General features: G+C 37.0%; 1 protein-coding gene across 6 annotated transcripts in view; it reads left to right on the forward strand.

Moving 5' to 3' along the window:
* LOC124619921 (uncharacterized protein T19C3.4) overlaps positions 1 to 23,646 on the forward strand; it is a 284,127-nt gene extending 260,481 nt beyond the window's left edge. For 4 of the 6 annotated variants that reach the window (XM_047146561.1, XM_047146562.1, XM_047146559.1 and 1 more), the window contains 2 exons: positions 1,373 to 1,708; positions 22,461 to 23,646. In XM_047146561.1, the coding sequence (XP_047002517.1) occupies positions 1,373 to 1,708; positions 22,461 to 22,523 (399 nt within the window). In that variant the 3' untranslated portion in view covers positions 22,524 to 23,646. Of the gene's footprint in view, positions 1 to 1,372; positions 1,709 to 4,786; positions 4,942 to 22,460 lie in introns of those variants that run through there. The other 2 variants (XM_047146564.1, XM_047146563.1) reach the window with 2 other exon arrangements.
* The last annotated feature ends 504 nt before the right edge of the window (positions 23,647 to 24,150 follow it).

The raw sequence follows: 24,150 nt of genomic DNA on the forward strand, positions 1-24,150 counted from the left end.
TCTGTTCTTATCTGGGTCATCTGATGCCAATTTCGATATAGACTACTATGAACTTTTCTTGAAATAAAAAGGAATAATTGTTTATAGTATATTACCTATATTTTTAACTTTGTCTAATATAATATTGGCTGCCTGATGTAGCACATTAGGAGTGTGGTGCTTAATTTCATTCTCTCAAAAATAATTTTATTTAGATATTACGATAGTGAAAGTTGTAAAATGGGAACCATGAAAAAAATAATGATAGTAACCACACATTTATAGCTGATTGGTGTGTGGCACTTACAAACATGTAGTAGTATAGAGAATTACAGCTTCTGATCTGCCATTGTTTTTGCTATTCTCTCTCTCTCTCTCTCTCTCTCTCTCTCTCTCTCTCTCTCTCTCATCTCACACACACACACACACACACACACACACACACACACAAGCACGCAAACCCACCTGAATGTAGGGTCATTAGTGAATGCAGCCACATTGTATGGCAACTGTGCTACAATTCTGTGAAGATTTCTATATGTGTGTAACAACAAACTGTTTCTCAGACGTTTGCTCAATTTCCGCAAGTCCCATATAGTAAATGACATTAATCTTCTTTCCTTTCCTTGCATCCCCCCCACCCCCCAGCACGCACACACACACACACACACACACACACACACACACACACACACACACACACACACACACACACACTCTCTCTCTCTCCATTATTGTCCCATCCATTTTACATCTCCGTATTGCTATAATTGTGCTATTCCCTCCCCTGTTCCTCTACAATGCTACCACACAATAGGATATATTGCCTGCATTTGTATAACCGTGTGTGTGTGTGTGTGTGTAGGGTGGTTGGGAGGGGGGGTGAATCTAGTGAAACTGTGTGTTAATGTATGTTTACGTGCCTAGCATCTCTCAGCTACAGATAATGGTTTCCTATTTTTGTTTTTGTTTACTTAGATATAGCTTTTTAACTGGATAGGTGTATTTTTGTGCAGCTCATAGTGGGGGGGGGGGGGGGAGGGGAAGAAAACAAACTAACTAAGTGTCTGATTTTTCCACCTCGTTTGAAACACTCAAAGTGAAGTACAGTGGAAACATTTTTGCCACAAACATTGACTTGGTGAAGCAAAGGATACATGCTCATTGTTATTGAAGACCTCTTCTTAATAGTGTGCTTGCTTATTTTCTTATTTTTATTCTTTATTTTTTTAGATGTAGTGTATTGTTTATTTTGTAATTAATTTTCAAGCCTCTTATCATATTTAATCTCTGGAAACTGTATCAAATTTATGTTTTATTTACATATGATTTCACTGTTGTTTATTTTAGCAGTCGAGAATCCACATTTAGATTTTGTTATTTCTGTTTAAAGGCCAGTGAAGAATGTAGCCTCGGAGAAAACAACGACCTAGACATGAGTTCTCTTTCTCCTTCCCATTCTCGTTCCCGTTCCAATTCCCTGCCAATGTCAGCTGACCTCCTACGACCTGAGTTAGTCGCCCTCCTACAAGCTTTAAATGCTGAACTTGAGCAGAAAGTTTCCATGAGCAAACTGTCAGAGATTAAAGTTTCAGAAGCGGTAAAACAAACTGAAAAACCAGAAGATTCTTTTCACTTAGCTGAAGGAGAAATAATGGAGTCTATACACAGAACTGAGTCATCTTCCATTTTAGAATTGGCTGGAACTAAGGAAATGTCAGATATCAAAGTGAGTGAATCCTTCCATCCAGATCAGTCTGATATTAATTCAGCAATAGAATCTGATGATGATTTTTATGATTCTGTTTCTGTACCTCCCCCAAATGTGCTAAATGAGTGCCAGTTTAAAGATACAAAAGAAGAGTTTATTGATTCTTATTCTGAAATGGTGAATGAGCCAGAAAAGGTAAATATTTGTTTGGGTCAAGAAATAATTGATAATGGTTCTGCAGCTACATTCATGTCATCATCATCTTCCAACATGCTTCCAAACATCTCTGAGCAATGTAAAACTAGTACAGAAAATAATGTTGATGGTCCACTGGTTGATTCTGTAGGAACTTCAAATGTTGATGAAAGCAAAGACATGCAAAGTTTGATAACCATTCCTCAAGAAAATGTGAAAACTGAAACTACTTTGCTTCCAGTGGATGTAAATCCTCACTTGTGTGCAGAAAGTTTTGCACCCGCTATGTCTGAAGCCCTTAAAGGAGGTAATGCAAGTGATAAAGTGTTAGTTATGAACTCAACAGAGCCATTAAAACAGTTAGAGGAAATAAATAATGCCTTGCGGAGGGAAGAGAAATGCCATGACTGTATTTCTGAGTCAAATCGGAGTCCTGGAGATGCAGATAAAACTGCTTGTAATGATGGACAGGCTTTAGAAGAAAGTAATGTTTTTTCTCAAACAAAAGATGGTAGCTATACTTGTGAACAGATTTCATCAAGTGCAAAGGCTGAAATGAACTGTCCAAGTAACGTTGTAGGCGCAGAAGAGGATCAAGAGATCATAGGTGATGATTTTCAAGATGCAAGTGATATTGAAGGCAGGAAGACAGAAAACAGTATCTTCAGTGATATGCTTAACAATAAGCAGCTTAGTCTACCAGGTGTGTCACAAGGAGTTCCTGATAATACCCAGCAAGCCATAATTTCTATAGTTGAAAAGCCATCATTAAGAGTTGATTCAGATGATGACGAGGACTTGAAAGCAGAAAACAGCATTTCTCATGATAATTCTGACCATAATCAGCCAAGTCTGCAAGCTATGCCGTATGCTGCTCTTGATAATGCTCAGAATGCAACAATTTCCTCAGCTGACAATCCATCTCTAAACACTGACAGCGCTGAAAAAATTGTTGATGCAGAGACAGTTTCAAACAAAAGTGACAGCATTTTTGATTCTCAGACCCCACTAAATTATGACTCTCAAATTCCAACAAATTCAAACTCACTTCAAGATCCAAAGAAAGATGTTCGGTCAGGAAGATATCACAAACTTCAAGCACCAGAGCCACCTCCAAGATCTAGAAGGTCATCATCAAAAGGCTCTATTTCTGAGGAAAGTGAAAAGAAATCAGAACACAGGTCACGTTCACCGAAAAAAATGGCAGAATCACCAGTTGCAAAGCTGCATGGACAGATAGAAAACCTTGCATCAATGCTTCCATTCTGGCATAGTGGCAAAAGATCCCGTGGAAAGGAAGTTGGTACAGCAGAAGATGGCATTCGCATACGTGAGATGTCACGCTCGCCCAGTCGACGTATTGGTCGTCAAGCACCGCATTAATAGACCCATTCAGAAAGTTAGGAACTGAACTGTATTTAGGGGATTATTGACATCTGAAGCCTATTTTTTATATTTTTGCGTTACGTATTACCCATTTGCCATGCCTTGCCGCATTGTTGTAGGAGTCTTGTCTATGGAACGAGGAAGAATTAGTTGTGCATTTGGGCATCTTTAGCTACAGTATAATGTTGGTCTACTCAGTTTCCTAAGTGCAGTATTATAAGAAACTACTAATGAGTTACTACGAACCCTTTCACTGCACCTAATGTATTAACTAATTGTTTAGGCCAGGAGCTCCATTCAGACTTGTGATATACTAACAGAGATAAGGGATAAACTCTTCCTTAACTGCTGATATGTTGTGATTGTCTAATACTATGTATGTTCCATGCACACTGAAGGTGATTGGGAATATTACATAACCATTATAGTGTATGAATAACCTGGAAGAGTGCAGTTGAATATGAGAGAGTGGAACATTGTTTTTCATAAAGTTACTGATCTCGGTTCATGATATCCTTTTCATAATGAGAAAATGAGATGGGGAGATGCTTGCTATGTTCATAGAAGTGACTTCAAAGTTTCTTCTGACAGTGAAGGTGAAGATATCATGGTGACTGAAACTAAAACGTTTTTGTGAGGTAATTCTATTTTTTTGAACATGTATTCATCCTCCTGTACTGTGTTCAGAGAGATCATCCGAAGATGAATCAAAATAGCAAGCAATATAAATCAGTGTAGTACCTGTCTGTGAAGCTCACTGAGAGAAACATCACTTTTCCAAAACTCTAGCAGGACTGACTTTATTTATGGGACACACGCTAATTGTGAACTATTTTTGATACTTTTTTATGAGACTTTCCTGAGTAAAATGTATGTATTTACTATAAATAAATTCAATCACTGTATAATTTGTATTCAATAACATATGACCAAGAACATAAAAAGATGTTCAGTGGAAAGCTGTGGAACGTACATGATGTATTTAGAGAAACAAGAAGAATGTTAAATCGAGTTCACTCCTAAAATAATTGCTGTGCAGAGACAGAAAAATGGTTCATGAAACAACTGGGCTTTATCAGTTTGTTTCCATTTCACAGTCTGTCCTTCAGGCTGGCAACACACTCCTGCCAATTTGGCAGTTACCATCTTAAAAGAGAGAGAAAAAAGACAGTGGTGAATTCGTGGCTGAAAATATCAGTATAGTTAATGTTATGATTATTACCTTACATCCAGGGACTGACTGGCCATATTCATAGTTAATGCCCTCATCATTCAATAAGCTAAGAAGATACTTTGGTTAATTCTGTTCATCACATCTTGTTCAGAAATCTTAGCTTTAGGCAGAAATGCTCTTGTTTCTTATATGTTCTGTCTATTTGCAAATACTTTTGTTTTCACATCTTCATGCTGTGTCCTCTCTGTATCATATCTCCTGAGGGAAGCCTGTGTATGTGACATCATGTTTAAATTTTGAAAATTTGTTAGATTTGAACAGGTTAAATATTTATTTTTCAGATTGTTAACAAATTATGATATAATCCATGATATAAATAGAAGACCCGGACAACACCAGCCATCAGTGAGACATATTTTGTGATAGCAGATGTACAACACTATTCCACATTTTGTTTGAGTCTGTGTAAATAAAATTACTACTTGTGAAAACATAAGACGGGCTTTGTCTTTTATTGTATTTGAGTTACACGAGAAAGCATCATTAAGCAACACACAATATTAGTTCACAATATCACCTGTCAAGTCATTTTTAGTACCCATAATTAATTATATCCAAATTTAATTTACAGCTTCTACTTACAAGTGTTGCAGATACACACATGATCATAATGAACCAAAAATGCTAGCTTTAGAACCAAATGTTCCATCACCCAGCAAATAGAGTGGAGGGAAAGGAGTAATGCTATTCAAGGCCTAAATAGTAAAGAATCCCAGACCCTGGGTAAAAGGAAAACCAGAGTATAGGACATGACAGGAAAAGAGGGAATCATCATATTATATCATAAAATAGCAATGAATGAAGCCACATCCAGCATATTTTACAAAAAACAGGAATGTTGAAAATCTTCTCTGACTAAGACATACAGGTTACAGAAACATCCATGTCTACATCCGTACTCCACAAACTATCTTACGGCGTATGGTGGAGGGTACTTCTGGTACCACTATATGAAGCCTCCCCCCCCTCCCCCCTTTCCCTATTCCACTTCTAAATAACACATGTGAAGAATGAGTGTCAGAAGACCTCGATATCGCCTCTGGTTTCTCAAATTTTCTCATTGTGGTTGTATCACAAGATATATTTGGGAGAAAGTGATTTGTTGTCAGACACTTCCCGAAATGTACACTCGCAAAATTTCGGTAATAAACCTCTCTGTGATGCATAACACCTCTCTTGTATTGCCTGCCACTGGAGTTTGTTTAGCATCTCTGTAATGCTCTCACACTGACTATGAGGTGCGTTGAGCGCTGATGACCACGCTCTTTAGTGCCCGAAAACCTCGAACCATACACACATGAGGTGCATAAACAATTCCATTATGAAACGTGCCACTCTTTGTTGGATCTTGTTCATCTCTTCTACTAATCCAACCTGGTCAGGGTCTCAGACTGATGAGCAGTACTGAAGAATTGGTTGACCAATAGTTTTGTAAGCGATTGCTTTCAAGAATGAATTACATTTCCTTAAGGTTCTTTCTATGAATCTCTGTCTGAGATCTGCTTTCCCTACTATTTGTTTTAATGAGTATTCCACTAAAGGTTTGAAAGTTGCTGTGGATTGTTACTCCTAGATATTTTATGGTAATTATTGTTTCCAGCAATTTGTCACCAATAGTATTAGTGTACAGTAGTGGATTTCTTGTTCTGTATATGCACAATTTTTATTTACATTTAGGGATAATTGCCAGTTCCTACGCCTTTCATAAATCTTCATCAGATCTTCTTGAAGTTGGTTGAAGTCTTCTGAAGTTCCCAGTTTCTTATAGACAGCTCCATCATATTCAGACAGCCTGTGGAGTTTCCACCATTATCCACTAGATCATTTAAATATAAATACTGGTGTGCAAAACTTAAGGGCAAAAGTAACTTTCACTTGATGTTTCACTGCCAAGCAACATAGCTCGATCACACTTGGTCGACACAGAGAAAGAACTGCTACAGTATAGTAAAGAAGGTAACTGAAAGAAATACCCAATCAGGTGAACAAAAATGTCACTTTTATTGAACAATAATAATTACACTGAAGTCACCATGATTCACGATGGTGAGCTGAATATTACAAAACGTGATCGCCATGGATGCGGGAACACACTCTGTTATGCACTCCCGTGCTGGCCATTAAGTTGGTAAGGAGATCTGGTAGTAGGGCATTCCATTCCTCCACCCGTACAGTTGACAAATGCTGTATGATTGATGGTGTATGTGGACATGCTGCAATACGTCTCCTAATGCATTGCATGGTACGGGATTTAACTCATGAGTATGGCCAGGTCCCTCCATTTGCTGAATATTGTCTCATTCCAAGTGCTCCTCCATCTGTGCATTCCCACATGGTCTTGCATTATCATCCACAAAAATGAAGTCAAGGCCAAAAGCACCCCTGAAAAGATGCTTATGGGAAAGGAGTATAGTGTCACAATAACGTTGACCAGTGAGAGTACTGTTTTCAAAGAGTTGAAGGTCAGTGCACCCATGCAACTTTGCGTGTCCTCGCACAATAACACCTGGGCCACCAAAATGATTGTATTTGACAGTGCTAGGCGTATACTCATATGGCGAGAGGTGGAAACACACTATGCACCTGGGAACATTGTGACCTCAGTGTAATTATTGTCTTTGAATAAAAATGTCATTTCTGTTTGTTTTATTGTGTATTTCTTTCAGCTACCTTCTGCACTATACTGCAGCAGTTCTTTCTACATATGGTCCAGGCTTTATCATGTTATGTTACTTGGCAGTGATACATCATGTGAAAGTTACTTTCATACTTAAGTTTTGCACACATTATGTATTATATACAGTAAAGGTCCTATCACATTTCTTTGAGATACTCCTGCAATTAGTTATACATCTATTGATTTTGTTCTGTTAAGAGTGACATGTTGAGTTTAATCTGCAAGGAAATCTTGAATCCAGTCACAAATCTGGTAAGCTTGTAGTTTTTTCACTAAAGGACAGTGCAGTACTGTATCAAAAGCCTCCCTGAAATCGAGTGATATGGCGTCACCCTAGACACCAGTGTCCATAATGGTGGGGATCTCATGGGCATACAGAGTGAGCTGAGTTTCGCAAGATCTCTTATTTGCAGAATCCATGTTTTTCATTTATCTCACTATCTGCCAGTATTTGGGCCTTCTCTTTGTCATCTTCCATTCTGGTGCCAGCGCAGTCACTGAATGAGTGAATAGATTATTTAGATCTTGCTGGTCTTATGTAAGACCAAAACTTCTTAGAGTTATTAGTCAGATAAGTAGACAAAATTTTACTTTGCAAATCTCTGAATACTGCTGTCATTGCTCTCCTTACTCTCATATTCACTTTGTTCAGCTTTTGTTTGTCAGTTAGATTGTGGCTTCTCACAAATCTATGAGGGAGCACTATTTGTTTACATAACAACTTTCTGACTTGGCTACTAACCTTACTCAAAACATAATTGTCTGTAGCATATTGAGCAATACTTTTGAATTTTATCCATTTGTGCTCCCCATCTTCAGTCTCAATACTGAATTTTTGATGTTGAGTTTCCACATACTCTGAAGTTTGTGCCCTTTAATTCTTTCTAAGTGAGAATATTATCTAACTTTGTTAACAGGTCTAACAAACCCGTAGTCACTGATGCTATCACAGCTTACAGTCGCTGTAGCATCCTCTACATACACGGTGCTCAACCTTTTTAGACATGAGGTCTACTACATGCTATTTAGTTTATTTGGACATCTACTGACTGAAAAATTCATGAAGATTTAAGTACAAAGTAACACTGTAGCCAAAATTAACCATTTTAATTACTTAAAACATATCAAAGGTAATTCTCTCTACATCCAAAGTCGTAGGCCTGGCACCCAATTTTGAACAAAATTAAAATATATGCTACCATAAATGTTGAAAATGTTTAGCGGCATACTTGGCTTGGCATATCATTGACAAGTTTACTATAATCTGGTGAATAATTTGCTAGAGACAACCATATGCAGTCCGAAAGGATCAATCAATATATTTTTACACTTTGATTTCACAGTGTTCATGCTGTCTCATGTAGGTAAGTTGTTCCAAGAAATGATAAAGCATAACATGCCACTTTTATAATATTAGGATAGGTTTTTACACTCACTAATTTCCAAAAGTAATCTTCTTCATATTCTGACTTACGGAAACATTATTTTCAGATCAAATTGTTTCTTATTCAAGTTCAGTCTCACCACAAGATAAAAGCGTGCTCCTTTTCACATCCGTTGTTTGGAAATGTTGAGCTGTGAAAGCTAGAACAGGTTCCAGTGCCTTGAAATCTGAAAACTGGTTTTCAAAGTCTGTCTTCAGTGTTGTCAGGCTGACTTTGTAGCTTGTTGATCTGACAGTTCTGTCTGTGTTTGAGGAAAGTATTTCACATTTAATTTCTGGAACTGTGTTATCAAAAGATCAATTTTGCATTAAACACTTTCTGCAAGACGTAAGAGTTATGACAGTTTGGATTTTTCCTTGAAGTTCTTTCACGCATTTAATTTAACTGTCATGTCAGTTAAAAATTCTAGATACAACCACCAGCTCAAATCCTACAGTTCTGAGTAATCTTCCTCTCTTTTAGACACATAAGATTTTATCACTAGCAGAAGTTCCCTAAATCCATTGAGAAACATATCTGTACTCAGACATCAAACTTTGATGTGCAACAGCAAGCCTCCAAACTGGCTGTCCAATTCTTCTAACAGCACTCTAAACTTTCTTCTCAGTAGTGATTGTATGTGAATTTAATTTGCAGTTTTTGTGACACATTATAACATGTCATTTTGAAAATGTGTCCACAGAGCACATGCCGATGCACGATATAATGACACTTAATGGAAGTGGGAAAGATTTGTCATTCGCACATGAGGTAACAAATCATTTGTGTTTGCCTGCCATGCAAGGCACTCCATCAGTAGTAATAGACACAAGTTTCTGAATTGGCAAATCATATTCAGAAGTGAAAGATTTGAACGCTTTGTAAAAATATTCTCCTTGAGATCAAAACTGTAAGCAAGTGTACCTTTACACTGAAATACAAAAATATCAATATTACAAAAATCATAACTTGAGACAAATCAACTCCCATCTAACTAACCCATTTAACTGCAATGAGAAACACAAGCAGGATTGCAAATCTGTTATCAGCCGACCTTTTATATTTTCCACCATTAATTCCACTTTTCTTGTTATAGTAGGCATTGACAGAAGCATGTCTCTGATAGCTGATATTATCTCTAATTTGTTTTTAAATGTGCAAGACAAGGACTCACTAGCTGTCAGAATGCACTCCTTAACAAATGTGATGTCATCAAATGGTTTTGCATGTCTCATCAGTACTTACCAGACACAAAATATGCTGTGTTTCATGAAAGACTTTTTTGTACAGGTTTTACAAAAAACCACTGCTATGATTGTGATTTACGGTTAAGATTAGAAAGTTTCTTCCTCCACACCTCACTACAAACAGCCGCTTCTGATTCTATGTTTTTGTGAATTGTTTTAAAATGACGTTCAGTATGCATCTTGAAAAGGTATGGCTAAAGTAGCATTACGTATCAAACATGTACACCAACTTTAAACATTGAAACAAAAACTATTCTTCCTACCCACTCGGGAAGCGGTATGTTTTCCTGTGTTTAGCTGGACTCAATTTTCACAAACACGTTACTAAGTGAGAACTGTAATGTGGGACGTGGACTCCCTGCTTCTGACTGGTAGTACTTGGCAGTGGTTGGGAGACTTCATGCTGTAGTGTTTTTATAGAAATTTGTCACCAACTGTGTAGCATCTTATTTGCTGGTGTTGACTGTATTTGTCACTCACCCATTCTATCACTGTGATGTGTATTTTTCCACTATTTTGATTGTGATTGTTTCGAAATGAGTGGGGAGGCAATTATTTTACATGTTAATACCAACTGCAATCTCAAGTCTGATAGCATGAAGTATTCAACTGATTCTTACCTCTGATGTGCACATTGTTGATTTGTGGAAGCTAAAAAAGAGAGGTTTGTGTTGTGTTCTGGAGATGGGGCTTGTTGTGTGCGAGAGGTGAGCTTGCTTGTATGAATGTGTATGTATTTTCCTTTCTGAAGAAGGCTTTGGCTGAAAACTCAATACGTAACAGTCTTTCCATTGTGCATATTTGCAACTCATTATGTCACCTTTGTGGTGAGTAGCAATCTATCCTTTCCATAAGATTGTTGACATTCAGAATAATGTCACATGAATCCCTGTCTCTGGCACCAGTTTTGATCACATGACTCTCACATTCTATAGGTGCAAATTGTCTGTGAAATGCTCTGCAACTACACTCCTGATGCAAGTGGTCTAGAAAAGTGTCTGATGCACCTTTTTTCTTATCTTTGATGCTTAATGATCGAAGCAGATGAAATGGATTAAAAAGAGACTTAAATGTCTCAAGGAGATATTTAATTATAAGATCTATTTGATGCTTAACTTCATTAGATAGTATTGAATTATTTACTACAGTAAACATGCGACTGATATTGGCATCTAATATATCCCTATGGTAAATATTCCCATCTATATTTACAATTTTGTTGCTATTCACTTATCATTGCAACCAATTTAATGTTTCTATTGTTATCCATTCTGGGACCTTATCATGGATGCTCTTGCACTTTATTAACATCACATTAATCTTTTCTGTTTACAATCTGTGACGATAAATATTCTCTGAGAACAATGCAGCTGATCTGTCTTCAATATCAGCAGGCAGTTTATCACTGTACCCAGGGGGATGTTCTTCTAAGCTGAAAAATTCGCAAGTACCCATCTCTTGCAGTCCAGTACCCCAGTAGCCACCTTCTGCATGTAGCGCATACCTGACATATTGAGGGAGACCCTACAGTTCTCCACTCAGTGGTGAAGATTGAGAAATTCACATCTGATGTTGTCACAGAATCGTCTGAGCCTCTAGTTTAGACATTCCATTCAGCTCCAAACCAGAGGACTATGATTGACTCTGGGATTGATGCTGCAAATAGTGAACTTAGTCTGCACCCTGTATGTGATGCTAGGTGCCTCCACCAAAGCAGCCAACTGCCAAAAGATTACTGAGGATGGTCACAATTTGTAACCAGTTGCACCAAGTGTGTTGGATAGCTGCTTCCATGTCTCACGTCTGAGTGAGATCTCCCTGGAAGCATACCAGTACACACTGGAATTCTTACCCATCCCCCCTGCTATTTCCCTGAGAAGACACCTAATGTTAGTGCTCCCAATGTCTAGCACATCCACACTCTACATTTGTCCAAAAGCGGGCAGAAAAATCAATCACTGACCCAAAGCGAGAGGCATCCCTTCCTGACCCAACACTGGGTAGCATCTTGTACCTGTTGCTAGGCATAAGAAGCTGCCTGTGCATCCAGCTCTCAGTCTCCCTCTACCCAGAGATATGTGAAATCACCACTGTCCACCCCTCACTCTTAAGTGAAGACAGACCAGTCAGAGGCTGTGTATCAGACAGTGCAGTGACAACAGGGTTACTAGGGGATTCCAGATCCTCCAGAGGTATCACAAGTCTTATGTCTGGTGCCTCAATATTGTTGCAGCCTTTAGCTGTGACCTGAAGCCTGTCAGCCATGGCCAACCCAGCTTTCAGTTGTTTACAGAGAGTGCCCAATATTTGTTAAGTCTGTCTGCACACAACAAGCAGACACACTATCCAGATCATACTGTGTGTCTGGAGAGGGGGAGTACACAGGAGGGGGAGGCAGTCAGGACTACTAACAACATTGAGATGACTAAAGTAGCACTAAAGACCTGCTCTAGTTTAACAAAAATAAATCACACTACTGAAAACAGATGTTTCAACAGCTACTTTCCACGAAATAAATATGCAAGGTCATGATAAAAGCACTAAAGTAAATGCAGTGAACTAACACATCATGGGATCTCCAAACTTTTCGTAGTCATTAAATCTCCAAACCTCTTTTTAATCTGCCTTGAGAGGAAAGAAAGAGTGAGTAAAATATATAGATACTGATGTGAAGGTAAAGTTGCTTTACACACATAATCAAGGCAAAAATGTGTTGCAGAAAATTATTTAGGGGTAACAATGGGCTAACAGCTGAGGTTAAAATTGCAGACCATCCTGATAGTGAGCATCTGGTAAACAATACATTAAAGATGAGAGCCATTAGAGGTGATAAGGTGCAGGCGGTAATTAAAGATTAATGAAGTTGGTAAAGTTAAAAAAAAATGGAAGGTCACTGCAAAAGCAAATAATAATAATAATAATAATAATAATAATAATAATAATAACAATAATAGTCACAATAATAGATATACAAAATAATAAACAGATAATGTCATAAGAGAATATGGACATCGATATAGAGGTTGAGAGGCAGTAATCCAGGATTTGAATAGAAAAGTAGTGGAAAGATGCATGGAATGGAGAAACTAGAAAAACAGTTTGTCTGTATTGGGGTGGGGAAGGTTAAGAGTTGCGAGGGGTTAGGATTGGGGAAGGGGGCAGGGGCTGTTAAAGTTCAATGTCCTTTCTGTTGCTTTCTGTAGTATGCATAAGAAGTGACATCTCATGCTTTTGGTGCAGATCTTTCTCGTCAGTCATCTAGTATGATTGATAACATTACAAAATTCTGAACAGAATGTACATGTTAGTTCACAATTGGGAGCCTGCCAGAGTGTTCATCAAATCGCCTTCAAGTAATTTCCTTTCTGTGCAAGCTTTGATTTCTTATGTTTTATTGTGATGGTCATTTCTCCATATGTAGGTGAGCACTAACACAATATTTTCACACTCTGAGGAGAAAGTTGTCAAATTAAATTTTATGAGAAGATCCTGCCACAATTAGAAATGCCTTTGTGTTAATGATTGCCACCCCAGGCCACTTATCATATCCATGGCACTCTCTCACCTGTTTCATTATAATACAGTACCAGCTGCCCTTCTCTGAACTTTTTTGACGTCCTCTGCCAATCCTATCTGGTGTGGATCCCACACCACATAGCAGTACTCCAAAAGAAGGTGGACAAGCATCGTGTAAGCAGTCACTGTAGTAGACCTGTTGTATTTTTTAAGTTTTTTTGCGTATAAATTGCAGTCTGGTTTACTTTCCCCACAACATTATCTATGTCATAATTCCAATTTAAGTTATTTCTAACTGTAATCCTTAAGTATTTAGTTGAATTTGTAGCCATTAGATTTGTGTGATATTTTGTGCAACCTACATTTTGTAGTTTCCATGCAGAAATGTGGATGACTTGACACTTTTGATTATTTAGAGTGAAATTCCACTTTTTGCACCATAGAGATATCTTTTCTAAATAATTTTGCAATTGGTTTTGATCTTCTGATGACTTTAGATGATGATAAGTGATTGCATCATCTGTAAACAATCTAAGAGGGTTGTTCAGATTGTCTCCTAAATCATTTATGTAGATCAGGAACAGCAGAGGGCCTATAAAGTTTCCTTGGGGAATGCCAGATATTACTTCTGTTTTACTCAATGGCTCTCTGTCAATTACTATGAACTGTGAGGCGTATGACTTGAACTTGCAAATCCAGTTGCACAACTGAGATGATACTCTATAGGCACAGAATTTGATTAGAAATTTCTTGTGAGGAGTTTTGTCAAAAGTCTTCTGGAAATCTAAAAATATAGACTCAATCTAACATCCCTTGTACCTTGTATTTCATCCTCAGTTGTGTGTTTTTGACAGCGATGGTTCTATCAAAATACGTAAGTTATCTCCTTCAGTGTGCTACTCTCCTGGTTGTGAGTCAAGTGCCCAGTTGGCTTAATTTGTGGTTCTGTGTTCTCACTGTCTGAAATATGCTTTTTGTATTTTTTATCTTTGTTTCATATTTTTCTGTAGATTATAGCGGTCTATCTTTTAACTTCCTCTGGCAGTCCCTTAAGAAAATAATAATTCATCAACCATCTGATAGCTGACATAAAAGTTTCTCATGCTTTACTCATGCAATCATATAATTATTTGATCCAGTAATCATAAGTTCATACCAATAGTATTACTACACTGTGGCAATTAGTCAAAATGTTGCACATGGCGCAGTAAATAATCTGAGAAGTAGAAGTCATTAGTATCGATGCCACAATTCGAACTCAAGGGGCATTGTTGGAAGAGACTTGACAGTATGCCATAATGAATCAGAAACTATGAATTTGTTAAATAATTTTTGTTTGAATAGTTTCAGTAGTTGATGTAAAATAGTTTTGAAGAGTTGTCCTGTTTCCTGGGAAAGTGTGTGTTCTTTTATCAAATCATTTAACTATTGATTATAAAATGAAGATATATTATTAAGATAGTCAAGTAAAAAAAGGGAGGAAAACAAGTGTGGAACCTCTCTCACTGGCACTTTCAAATACATCATATGTTTGCGACAAAATATCTTGTTGGATATAATCTGAGAACATAACTTGGGGTGAATTTTAACAGTTCAGACAACAAAGAATTATGATTTAATCTGTAAGTTATATTTGGCACATGTTAGTGTCTCTCTTCTCTACAATGTCTATAGGATCACAATTTTTGCTGGTATCATTTCATATAATTGTCGTTATGTTTTTCAAAGCAAAGAGAGCCCAGTCTATTCTGAAACTAGAAGAAGAATGCAACTGTCAGAAATGTCATTAACAATTAGGTGTGACACATTCTGAGAACTGTAAAAAGACTGAATCTCCAGGCTTTCCCATGCATCTATTGGATATGTGGCACTCGGATTTGCTGCTGCATCCAAAAGATCTCTTTGATGCTGTGGCACTCACTACTCGCCAGCAGTTGCCAGTGGAAACCCCTTGATGTTGATGTTGAACAACTGCTTCAAAGAAACATTGTGGAATGTACATGATGTTATCCAGTGGCTGATCTGAGAGCCATGTATTCTGTAGAAAGACTAATCTAATCACATTAATGAAGAAATATTGTAGAATTTATACAATTTGATCTGGTGACAAACTCAAAAAACATGTATTCTGTAGAAAGACTGGACAAATGACATGAAACAGATCAACTTTGTTAGAGTTTTTAATAATTTTTTGAGCTTTGGATAATCATAACAGAACACTAATGCAATACAAAGCAGAGCAAAAAAGGTAAATGTTACACACTTTGTTTACTTTCTTAAGCAGCTCCCCACGTGGGAATGAAATGGTAACAGTAGAGGTGAGTTTACTCTGCTTCAACTGCTTATGTCTTTCACTCAGAGTATTTGCTGTGCTTATGTGCATGCATTTTTCCGTCACTGCCATGGATAATTGAATAGATTTGGGGAAATATTGCCATTGGGAAATGAAATAAATTTGTAGGCTCTGAAGTTATATAGTATGGAAACTCAAGACAGATATTCTTATCACATCCTTTAAAGTGTTAGGCTTCTTTTTTTAAACTGTTGTTTATTTTGCAGCCACAGAAATTTAAATCTGTTCAGCACATAGTTTTCTTACTCACTCCTAGAACAAAGCTGGCCAGGGGCTTGAATTATTTCTTACAGATTTTACGTTTTTGACGGAATGAAACTTAGTGATCTCCCACAGACAAAGTATGTCTTGAAAGTATGTTTAGTGCACTGTTGTGGAAACATTGTGCAATGCTAAAGGTTAAGTATTTCAGTTTTGTGGAAGGAATGTGTATCTACTTTGCTTTATATTTTTGATAAAATTTCGCTATTGATGGGAATTGAAAGAGTAATGTGGAATTAAGTTTGGGAGGTACATCAGTGGCCATATACGATTTGGGCTTTGGCAGAAAGATCTCTCCACGTCACCGATGATGAGAGGCTCTCACAAGGAAACGCTGCTTTTGACAATGTAGGAAGATTACTGGTTCTCTACCTTGGCCCCATCTTATCCTATCCTATATCTTTTTCCCTCGTTATGGAAGAAGCCGACCTGTGGACACATTTACAGGGATGTACTTCAACATTTCTTGTTTGTGTGTGGGTCCTTAGCTATCTAACATTTAGATGTCGTTTAAAGACATAACACAGGAAGAAATGTTATTGCTAGTTGATTTTACCTTGAAGTTTGTTACTTTTCAGATTACTAAAAAGAATGAGACACATTCATTGGACAATCAAAGTGAGAAGCAATGTTCTTAAATATGTGTATTAAACCTGCAACTCATTTTGAATAAATTTGTTATTTCTGAGAGAAGAAACTATCAATGCACTACCTGACTACACCTACATTTGATGAGAGATACGAATTATTGATGTACCATGCCACAACTAACAAACTGATTTCAGATGTTCTTTCCATTGTTATTACTAAATGCTGCTGCACTAAATATATGTGTAGTTTTTGTAATACCATTAAAATTCATATTTTATCTGGTAATTAAAGTTGCAAATTGGCTCACAAAGATAATTAGCTTTTTCAAAGTAAGGAAATGAAAAAGAAGTACCCATGAGTTGATGTACAATTTTGGTAAATGAAGGCATATGTATTAGAGTTTGGACCAGGTTTGTATGTTTCTGTACACTATATTGGGTCAAACATCACTCGTTACTGTGGTAAGAAACAAAATCAATATGAATTTATTCCTTTTCACAAACTTGATGTCCTAATTCCAGTGCAGAGTTGTAATCTTTTGTAATTTTGTAATATTCCAAACCGCTTCTATTCTGCTATCGAATCTTGCTGTGTGTGAAATTCATATGTGCAGCAGTCTCATGAAAGTAAACTCATAATCAAAGCATGTGATAGCAAGTACATTAACATAATGTTTTTAATTTGCTTGGTTTGTGTGATTTGAAGACTACTAAAAATATTGTTTTTGCTTTCTTTTCTAATGTTGTTGATAAAACTAAGATGCTGATTGCATATTTTAAGTTTGTGTTGAATCTGTTTTTGAACTGCCTAAACATTTCTGCATGGGAAACTGTAAACAACAAAGTTGGCTACAGTTTTATGCCGTATATTGCTTATATTATGCTTGGTTTCTGTGCAGTTTATCTCATTTTGATGTGAGCCTGAATGAGAAACTGAATATTGTATGGATTCTGCATTATCACTCATGTTGCTGATAAAGATTTGAGAAAAATGAAAAGACTACACAAAAAGGAGTGAATTACTATTTCAACCTCCAAATTGTTTCTGAAAAACTATTACAGACAGTATTATTGTGGCAAAAAGTCTGTTTTAATGAAATATTGCTTAGGCACATTCTGTTCAGAACATTTTGCTGTTGCTTGAAACTTTATTGAAAAGTGTAGGGATATTCTTCCTCTGTTTCTCATATCATGCACCTGTGTGATTAGTTGTTGCCCACATGTCTCATTCTTTCTCTTTCTAGCTTCATTGTGTGCACTTATGAACAAGACATGTAAGCAAAGAGATGTGGCCTGTGTCATGTGGAACTAGTGCTTTATATGTGTGGTAGATTTAAGTAAGTTCTTTTAAACCGTGTTGTGACTTCTTAATAATACATATTGCATTGAGTCTTTTTATGATGATACTACACTTGTTCACTGTAAAGATGGTGAACTTTAGTAATAAATCACAACTTAATTTGACCTTACCCTCCTGCAAAATGCTGGTACAAAAGCAAAGAAATTATGCTGTATAATTTTCTTTTCTATAGAACAGAAACACTGTTAATACTACATTTTTTATTTTTGTTGAACTTTATTCAAAAAAGCAAACTGGATTAATTCAGCTAAATTTTGTTGGGTGATAATTAAAATGGAAAATAATTTATTTTGATATGTTAGCTTTTATAAACACAATATATGATGAATGAAATTGTATCAAAACATTCTACAGGAATACTAATTGGAAACCGCTACTCCTTCCTTTCCAATTGTGAAACTTTTGGTTCCTTGATCTGAAAATGTGTGGATGGTTGATGCCATTAGTTCCCAAACCATACACCATATAATATTAGGGATCTGTGACATCTCTTTGGGGTTTTTGTGGCAGACAGTGGGACCAGTAGGAAAATAAGTATTATAGTGAATCAGATTTCAGCAACAACTGTCTTACTTAATGTTAGAAAACCACTTTTGAAAGTTTGTAATGCCAGTCACCACCATTTGGTAAAGTTTAATGTAGGTTTACACTAGGAGGGTGTCCATTTGTCCCATGTTTCCCATAACAGTCCTGAGGCCCCCCCCCCCCCCCCCCCATACACACACACCAAAATTTAAAAAAAAAGCCACTGTCCTGAAAGTTTTTTCAGTGATTCTCAGAGTCCCACTTTTTTTAATTTCCCATGGCAGAAGTGTTTTGTGCTACCAGATGTTTGATACACAGTTAACTACTGCGCATTGTGCCAGTGTATACGCTAGGAAGAGCCACAACAGTGTGTTTATCACTGGTGACAGGAACACTGTGGTATGTATGTTATGTAGATTAGACTTTGCTATTGATATGATTGAAGGTCTGACATTGTGAATCACAAAGCAGAATAATTTTAAAAAATCATTTTGGATCATCTGAGTCCATGATGTAAAGGTAAACTTCTATGTCCATTAAATTTTGTCCATACAATATTTTTGTCCTATATCTTTCTTCAATTGTCGTAGATTTTTTATGTTGTTGTTGTGGTCTTATGTGCAGAGACTGGTTTGATGCAGCTCGCCATGCTACTGCACCCTGTGTAGGCTTCTTCATCTACAAGTAACTACTGCACCCTACATCCTCCTGAAACTGCTTAGTGTATTCATCTCTTGGTCCCCCTCTATGATTTTTACCCTCCACGCTGCCCTCCAGTAATAAATTGGTGATGAATTGATGCCTCAGAACATGTCCTACCAACCGATCCCTTCTTCTAGTCAAGTTGTGCCACAAACTGCTCTTCTCCCCAATTCTATTCAGTACCTCCTCATTAGTTATGTGATCTACCCATCTAATCTTCAGCATTCTTCTGTAGCACCACATTTCGAAATCTTCTTTTCTCTTCTTGTCTAAACTATTTATCATCCATGTTTTACGTCCATACATGGTTACACTCCATACTAATACTTTTAGAAAAAGACTTCCTGACGCTTAACTCTATACTCAATGTCAACAAATTTCTCTTCTTCAGAAACGCTTTCTTGCCTTTGCCAGTCTACGTTTTATATCTTCTCTACTTCGAGCATCACCAGTTATTTTGCTCCCCAAATAGTAGAACTCAGCTTCCACTTTAAGTGCCTCATTTCCTAATCTAATTCCCTCATCACCACCGGATTTAATTAGTCTACATTCCATTATCCTCATTTTGCTTTTGTTGATGTTCATCTTATATCCTTCTTGGAAGACACTGTCCATTCTGTTCAACTGCTCTTCCAGGTCCTTTGCAGTCTCTGCCAGAATTACAATGTCAGTGACAAACAAAGTTTTAATTTCTTCCCCATGGATTTTAATTCCTAATCCAAATTTTTCTTGTGTTTACTTTACTGCTTGCTCAATATATAGATTGGGGATAGGGTACAACCTTGTCTCACTCCTACCCAATCACTTCTTCCCTTTCATGCGCCTCAACTCTTATAACTGCAGTCTGGTTTCTGTACAAATTGTAAACAGCCTTTTGCTCCCTGTATTTTACCCCTGCCACCTTTAGAATTTGAAAGAGAGTATTCCAATCAACATTGTCAAAAGCTTTCTCTAAGTCTACAAATGCTAGGAACATATGTTTGCCTTTTCTTAATCTATCTTCTAAGATAAGTTGTAGGGTCAATATTGCCTCATGTGTTTCAACCCTAACTGATCTTCCCCGGAGGTCAGCTTCTACCAGTTTTTCCATTTGCCTGTAAAGAATTCGCATTAGTATTTTGCAGCCGTGGCTTATTAAAATGATAGTTCGGTAATTTTCACATCTGTCAACCCCTGCTTTCTTTGGGATTGGAATTCTTCTTCTTCTTGAAGTCTGAGAGAGTTTCGCTTGTCTCATACATCTTACTCACCAGATGGTAGAGTTTTGTTAGATCCACCTTTCTGCTTTCCCTTCTTTGCTTGGAACTGGTTTTCCCATCTGAGCTCTTGATATTCATTCAAGTGGTTCTCTTTTTCTCCAAAGGTCTCTTTAGTTTTCCTGTAGGCAGTATCTATCTTACCCCTTGTGATATATGCCTCTGCATTCTTACATTTGTCCTCTACCCGTCCATGCTTATCCATTTTGCACTTCCTATCGATCTCATTTTTGAGACATTTGTATTCCTTTTTGCCTGCTTCATTTGCTGCATTTTTATATTTTCTCTTTTCATCAATTAAATTCAGTATCTCTTCTGTTACCCAAGGATTTCTACTAGCCCTCGTCTTTTTACCTACTCGATCCTCCACTGCCTTCACTATTTCTCTCTCAAAGCTACCCATTCCTCTTCTACTGGATTTCTTTCCCCTGTTCTTGTCAATTGTTTCCTAATGCTCTCTCTGAAACTCTGTACAATCTCTGGTTCTTTCAGTTTATCCAGGTCCCATCTCCTTAAATTCCTACCTTTTTGCAGTTTCTTCAGTTTTAATCTACAGTTCATAATCAATAGATAGTGGTCAGAGTCCACATCAACCCATGAAAATGTCTTACAATTTAAAACCTGGTTCCTAAATCTCTGTCTTCTGATTATATAATCTATCTGAAACCTTCCAATGTCTCCAGGCCTCTTCCACATATACAACCTTCATGCATGCTTCTTAATCCAAGTTTTAGCTATGATTGTTATGCTCTGTGCAAAATTCTGCCAGACGGCTTCCTCTCTCATTCCTTACCCCCTTCCATATTGACCTACTATGTTTCTTTCTCTTCCTTTTCCTACTATTGAATTCCAGTCACCCATGACTATTAAATTTTCATCTCCCTTCACTATCTGAAAATTTCTTTTATCTCATTATACATTTCTTCAATCTCTTCGTCATCTGCAGAGCTAGTTGGCACATAAACTTGTACTACTGTGGTAGGCATTGGTTTCTTGTCTATCTTGGCTGTAATAATATGTTCTCTATGCTGTTTGTAGTAGCATAGTTGCACTCCTGTTTTTTCATTCATTATTAAACCTACTCCTGCCTTACTGTTATTTGATTTTGTATTTATAGCCCTGTATTAACCGGACCTAGAAGTCTTGGTCCTCCTGCCACCAAACTTCACTAATTCGCACTATATCCAGCTTTAAACTACTCATTTCCATTTTTAAATTTTCTAACCTACCTGCCTGATTAAGGGATCTGACATTCCCCACTCCAATCCGTAGAATGCCAGTTTTCTTTCTCCTGATAACGATATCCTTCTGAGTAGTCTCTGCCCAGAGATCCAAATGGGGGCTAATTTACCTCTGGAATATTTTAACCAAGAGGACGCCATCATCATTTAACCGTACAGTAAGGCTGCATGCCCTTGGGAAAAATTATGGCTGTAGTTTCCCCTTGCTTTCAGCCATTTGCAGTACCAGGACAGCAAGGCCGTTTTGGTTAATGTTACGAGGCCGGATCACTGTAGTTTCCCCTTGCTTTCAGCCATTTGCAGTACCAGGACAGCAAGGCCGTTTTGGTTAATGTTACAAGGCCAGATCACTTAATCATCCAGACTGTTGCCCCTGCAACTACTGAAAAGGCTGCTGCCCCTCTTCAGGAGCCACATGTTTGACTGGCCTCTCAACAGATACCCCTCCATTGTGGTTACACCTACGGTATCTGTATTGCTCAGGCATGCAAGCCTCCCCATTAATTCCAAGGTTCATGGGAAAGGGGAGGGGGGGGGGGGATATTTTTCATAAACTTTTTAAGATGTCCTTTTCTTTAAAGAAATGAAATGGACACCCTATTTTACACAGTCCATTAAAAATATTACCTGCAGTTAATTCTTATATGTCAGGGAAATTGTCTTTTATGGAATTTAATGAGTAATTCATTTTTTAAATATTTCCCTACTAAAAGACTTTAGGGTGAGCTGATTTAGATATTGTCATACTGTAGTGTACAAAAACACTTTCACTGCTTATAACAACAGTTTACTTTTGTCCACAGCAAGTATCTGGCTCTGCTACTCTTCCTCGGAGCAAGAAAACTGGAAAAAGAAAACTACAGTGAACTTAGGTTCTCCACAATAGGCATCTCAAGATGATTTTGTCCAATGAGGAGGTTGAGCAGCCAACAAGAGTATTACACTCCAAAGTCATAGAATGCTGTTAGATGTTCCTGCTGTCTTTGATCCTGCTAGTCATTCAGTGAAATTCCACTGCCGTGACAGGGCAACAGAAATTCAATTTCTGATTTCATTGGAAGTAATGACTATGTTGGTTATGTACATACTGTGATTGAGTTGGAACATGTGGTACTAAAAAAAATTAGACTTCTTTTTGGCAGCTAGGAGCTAATGTTCACCAGGAAAGCTTTATTCCGAATGGAAAAATAAAATGCACACTTTAAAATTAAAATATGTTGTTCCTGATTTTATATTCTAAATTTGTTGTATATTGCTGTTGATTATAGCTTGACTCTGCTGTCAGATACTACGAATAGATTTGTAAGAAGAAGCTTTAACAAGGTTAAATTATTGTCCTTTGTTGAATTTCTATCTGTCCAATGATGTTTTACATTCCTTCCCCAAGAGAAGAACTGGTATACTGAAGACAAAAGCTACTGCTTCCCTGTTGTTAGACAAAATTTTTATGGAGGTATTGCACTGCATAATTGTTGATTCTTGAGACTGAACAGTTTTGCCCAGACTGCATGAACTGTACTTCTTTTTTTATACAGCAGTTTACATTCTTCTGTGTCAGTAGAAGTAGAAATTAACAATGTTGTTGTTGATAATGCTAGTCTAAAAATTTCTATATACTTCATGTTACTGAACTGATACAATTGTACGAGATGTGTTTTGATTGATGTGTGATGTTTAGAGACAAACATGTCAGGATATGACTTGACAATGTTGCTCAATGGTTTTTACCAAGACAGAAAGTAATGTGTGTGACAAAACAGCAAATCTTTCACAGTATAAAATGTATATGTCAAATAGTATTGTACATTTATCATTTTTTACGAGGAGGTGAAAAAATATGTAATGCTGAATGTTATTGGTCTCAGTTATGATTAATATTTATCTGAATTCACTTATAATTTAACTAATTTGATCTGAAATTATCTAATAAACACTGTAATGCATTTTAAAATGTAATGTACACACAATAAAATAATTTCTCTCATGTAATTTTTTCTTTATTTCAAACAAAACTTTTCCCAGTACATATTTAAAGGGATATTGCAGTGTGAAAGATGATCAAGTCATCTGATGCAATTTGCAGGTACACAGAAGTATTGTGTTAATCAACTTTGTCAATTTTGTGTTTTCTTTACTCCTTAAGAATGTGCTGGTTTTATGAGCGCAATTTTTTTTTTTGCATATAACTGGCATCAGGTGTAGGACTACTGTGTTTTTCAGAGTTGTTAATCTTTATCTGATGCAATAACACCATGCGATTTAGAACTAGAAGTAGCTCTATGCATATAATTGCCACATGCCATTTTTCATGTAAGGGTACATTACATTTTGTGCACATGTGAGTTGTGTGTGACTTACAGAGAGCACATCTCATTCTTTTGGTTTGAGGAACAATAAAGTGCCTTGTTTTATTGAAACAAAATGCCACAGACACACTTAGCAGCTGCAGGTGGGGTGACACTTTGCTCTTCCTTACATTTTTGTTTCCCATAT

The sequence above is a fragment of the Schistocerca americana genome, chromosome 6, assembly GCF_021461395.2.
Source record: "Schistocerca americana isolate TAMUIC-IGC-003095 chromosome 6, iqSchAmer2.1, whole genome shotgun sequence".
Classification (NCBI taxonomy): Eukaryota; Metazoa; Arthropoda; class Insecta; order Orthoptera; family Acrididae; genus Schistocerca; species Schistocerca americana.